Genomic DNA, 4,103 nt, shown 5'->3' with positions numbered 1-4,103 from the left:
AAGCTTTACCCGTGTTAATTCTATAGTTCTTCATAGAGGTACTGCTTGCTAATTTAACCAAACTGCCAGTGAGAAGAGAATTTTGCTTTCATTTCTAGCTACTGACATATTAAACCTGAATCTACACAACAGAATCAAAACAATCAATCATCAGCCTGAACATATTGGAGATGTGGAGACTGAAATAAAATTACCTGCTTTATTTTTTTTAATTCTCTTAATATTTACAGGTGAGAACAGCTGAAATCAATTTACAAACTTGTCTTCTGTGTTAAATATTGTCCTTTCAGTCTTTCACATGCAAAATGAAGTTACCTGAATATTTTGATTTCCCTAGAATGACTTTAAAATACAAGAGTTTCTTTTATGATTTTAAACATTTCATCTCAGTGTTGCTAATATGAAGGGCATCCCTGGAAAGACATTCCCACATGTAGGATCTCTCTGAAGCATTTCAAGTGAAGATTCCCAATGGTTCTTAGCCCAAGGCTCAAGCAATTATCTTAAATATAAGAGGTCTAATTCTCCCCACATCTAGCTCCACAGGATTCAGTAAGGGCTATTTCTGATTCACCCCCAATGTAGTAAGAGGAGAATCAGGCCAAATGCATTAACAATTGGTATTTATGTTATCCAGTCTGTGCATTTCAGGCAAAAGAAGCAGCAGCGTGTTAGCTGCTTGTTTTATAGATAGAAAACATCCTTTGCTCCACAGTGGGACTAGCTGATAGGCCACAGTTTGAAGTTACATTTCCATTTCACCTTAAAGAGCTACTGTACACAGTACAACCCTCCTCCCTTCCCTTAGGCTAAATGTATCCAAAGACATTGAAAATAGGTGGTGGTACTGCTGGCTTGGTAGGGATGGGTTTCAAAACCACTGGTCTGTATAGTTTCTGCCCTGTGGCATCTGCCTCTTTGCAGAAGTGTTGGATTTCCCCTTGGGGTGCTGTGTTTTTCCTCCACAGCCCCAAGCCTGGGAAGGGCGACTGAGGTAGGGCTCCTGGGGTTTGGTAAACAGGTTGTCCATGGTACTGAAATGGACAGCAGCTCCAGGCATTCATCCTGCCAGACAGGGATGTCCCAGGCACTTTGATGGGCTCTTTTTCCCTGCTAGGTTGGACAGGCACTGGGGGGCTCTCTGGCCCTATGGCATCTGGGCTCTTTTTGCTTTTCTTCCCCTCATAAGAAGGAAGGTCCCTGGACTTTGGGAGCCCATCCAGTCCTGCCGAAAAGCTCCCAACCAGCAGACTCTGAGTGGGTCTGGGCTCTTCCCAGAAGGAAGCTGGTAGCTGTCTTTTCCTCATGGGCACCTGATCTGGCCTGGCAGACTCTGGACTTTGCTCCTGCAACCCTTTCTCTCCACTGAGGTTCTCCTCCACCTCTGCTCCCCTCAGTGCCTTTTCACTGGCAGCTCTACAGGGATTAGGATCCAGGGCATCTGGGTGGGAGCTACGATTTCTGTCCTCCACTCCTCTTTTCATGTTGGATTCCATGGATTTGCTGGGGTGACTTCTTGGGATCCTGGAATATTTTTGAGAAAACCGCTTGAGCTGCTTCTGCAAATATTTTCTGTGGTCAACGGAGCGGCGGCAGGGAGCTGACTTATCCAGAGCTGCTTTGATGTCACTGGAGGCCAGGTTCACAAAATTCAGTAACATCTTCACTTCACTGTCTGATGCCATTTCACAGAGTGATCCTCATGGAGGTGTCCATTAAAATGTTATACTTCCTCTCCTGAAGCCTGGGCAAGCCTGTGAAAGGAGGACAGATGTATTTATGGCTTTGAATCCAAACACCATCCTGAAGCTGTAAAATAAAAAGTATCAAGTGGGTACCGGGGAAGGAGTGGGGAGAAAACCAAATCAAACTCTTCAGCTAAACAACAAGTTGTCAGTTTGCCAGTGAGCCAGATGAATGTGCAACATTTTTAGCCCATTCACAACACAGCTGCAGAATCACTGTACCCGTGTGCGTGCACACACACACCTCCCCCCACAAATGCATGGAGTGGCTTGTTACTGCTGGAGAACCCCATGGTTAATCTTGTTACACAGGTAATGTTTAAATCCTAAGCAGAACCCTCTGCAGCACTGGCATGTCACTGTAACCAAATACACACACACGCACACATGCGCGCACACACACACAGAGTAGATTGTTTCACAAATATTGATTGTTACTGTATCATGGCTGAGAAAAACCTAGTTCCCCTGCTAATCTTGTTATACAGGTTATACACTACCAACCTTTAGAGAAGGAACCGGAGTCTGTGAGTGTTTAGAAGCAGTTTAGCAGCACTTGAGTAAGCTGAATGAATATCAACTCCTTCTAGTTAGAGGGCTTTCTCAGACCAATCAGAAGCCACTTTGCCAAATACAAAGCATCCCAATCAGGCATTAGGCTCCCCGTTCTCACATTCTTTGCCATCACAAATTGTTGCCACGGGGACAGCCACAGAAAGACAGCTAATAATACAATCATTTCCCTGCGATTTTTACCATTCTCCCCTCTCCCCTCCACCCCTAGTAGGGCCTTTTTTTTAAGACACAGTCCAACATGAAATGCTGATGATGAGTTAAGAAAGTTTAGACACCCTTTTCTCTGAACTATCCCAAAGCTGTCTGGAGGCTGGCACTAACCATGCTTCAATGACACAGGACAATGCTAGCTGGGGAGACCAGGCTAGCCTACTTTTAACTGTTCTTGATCAGAACTCTTTTTTTTTAAAGGGAGGATGATGTCAGAAAAAGGTAGGAAAGGAACAAATCTCTAAAGAGATGTGCAGATATCCATGGAAAGGGAGCTTGAGCGCTCAAGAATCTTGTCTTTATGTTTGCCCCCTCAATTGAGCCACACAAAAGCTGAATTACCCATTCAAACCGCCTGGACAAAAGGATGGAGTTGGATAGTACTCTTGCATCTGTAGTCAAACAGTTAGAGACTTAAATCGAGTCGTCATGATGGAGAAAGAGTTAGACAAAGCCCATAGAATTGCCATCAGCAAACATTTTCCTGTGTCATATTAGTGGGTCTCCATGACTCCCCCTGGCCCAGGGACAATAGCACAAGTTTGCACACTCGACTACTGTCACCCTGCCAACGCTGGCAAGGAGCAGAAACAGGACAATCCTTTAAGGGGAAAGCATGCCCACTGCAGGGAAGGTAAGAAGAGAGGGAAGAAAAGTGTGTGAAATGCTAATTGAGCTGCTTCCTTTACTGATCCAGAGTTATGTGAGTCCTCCTCCTTCATACAGGGTTGTCCTAAGGGATGGCAATAACTTAATAGTACAGTAAAACCAGGAGTCTCACAACGCATATTCCCTCCTCTGAGATCTGTGAGAATAAGAGAGCAGAAATCTGTGGCTTGATGAATCTCAAGAATGCCAGCCACTTGGAAATCCAGGCAGCTTGTCCTGCAGTGCAAACGCCTATCACTTCACCTCGGGTTTGGGCAGCCATGGCTGAACTGCAGTTTTCAGTGGTAAGACTAATAAAGATAGCAGGGCCTTTGAGATGCTCTGAGGGCTAAATATTTAGAAAAAGCTCAAATATTAAACATGGATCCAAATACCTCCACACTTTGGGGGCATCTGACATGCAACCCAAATTCAGATCCAAATAAAACCTTCTGTATAAGTTACCAGTCTAAGATTTGGCTTTAATGTCCTGTCGGCATCCACTTTTTACAGCATGAGCTTCTTTTGAATTTGATCATTTCCCTTAGAGGAAGGTGAAACTCCTGACCATGCAATTTAGAGCTTCCTTGTGACACACACTTATGCAACTTCTTGTTTGGGGTCAGATCATGAAATCCTTATTCACTCTTTGCCATAGGGTATGAGGGATCTGAATTTGAACATATATCTTCTATCAAAGATTGGATATAATATGCAATGCACCCTTTCTGGTGGTCTAGTCTGCCCAAATGGGACTACAGACCTGCCAGGAGAGAATTCCTGTAGGTGCCAAAATCACCCTGCTCCTGGCTCCTGGTGAAGGAGGTAAGGCCAAAAGTAAGAGGCATGGCTAACACACTCCTGCCCTCAGCATTTGCCAGCTACCAGAATGGCCTCTGTGGCTGCTCCAAGCTATGCTGAGTC

The 4,103-nt window shown here is 44.7% G+C and overlaps 1 protein-coding gene across 1 annotated transcript; it reads right to left on the bottom strand.

Annotated features, from left to right (window-relative positions):
- Nucleotides 1–200: 200 nt before the first annotated feature.
- Nucleotides 201–1,783, bottom strand: FAM181A (family with sequence similarity 181 member A). Its single transcript, XM_019551259.1, has one exon. It carries the CDS (start codon nucleotides 1,683–1,685, stop codon nucleotides 810–812), a length of 876 nt encoding a protein of 291 aa, XP_019406804.1. The 5' UTR covers nucleotides 1,686–1,783; the 3' UTR covers nucleotides 201–809.
- Between the last annotated feature and the right edge of the window lie 2,320 nt (nucleotides 1,784–4,103).

This window comes from Crocodylus porosus, unplaced genomic scaffold (genome assembly GCF_001723895.1).
Source record: "Crocodylus porosus isolate Cpor-Errol unplaced genomic scaffold, CroPor_comp1, whole genome shotgun sequence".
Classification (NCBI taxonomy): Eukaryota; Metazoa; Chordata; order Crocodylia; family Crocodylidae; genus Crocodylus; species Crocodylus porosus.
The sequence above is the reverse complement of the archived record's forward strand: the minus strand, read 5'-3'. Positions and strand labels throughout refer to the sequence as shown.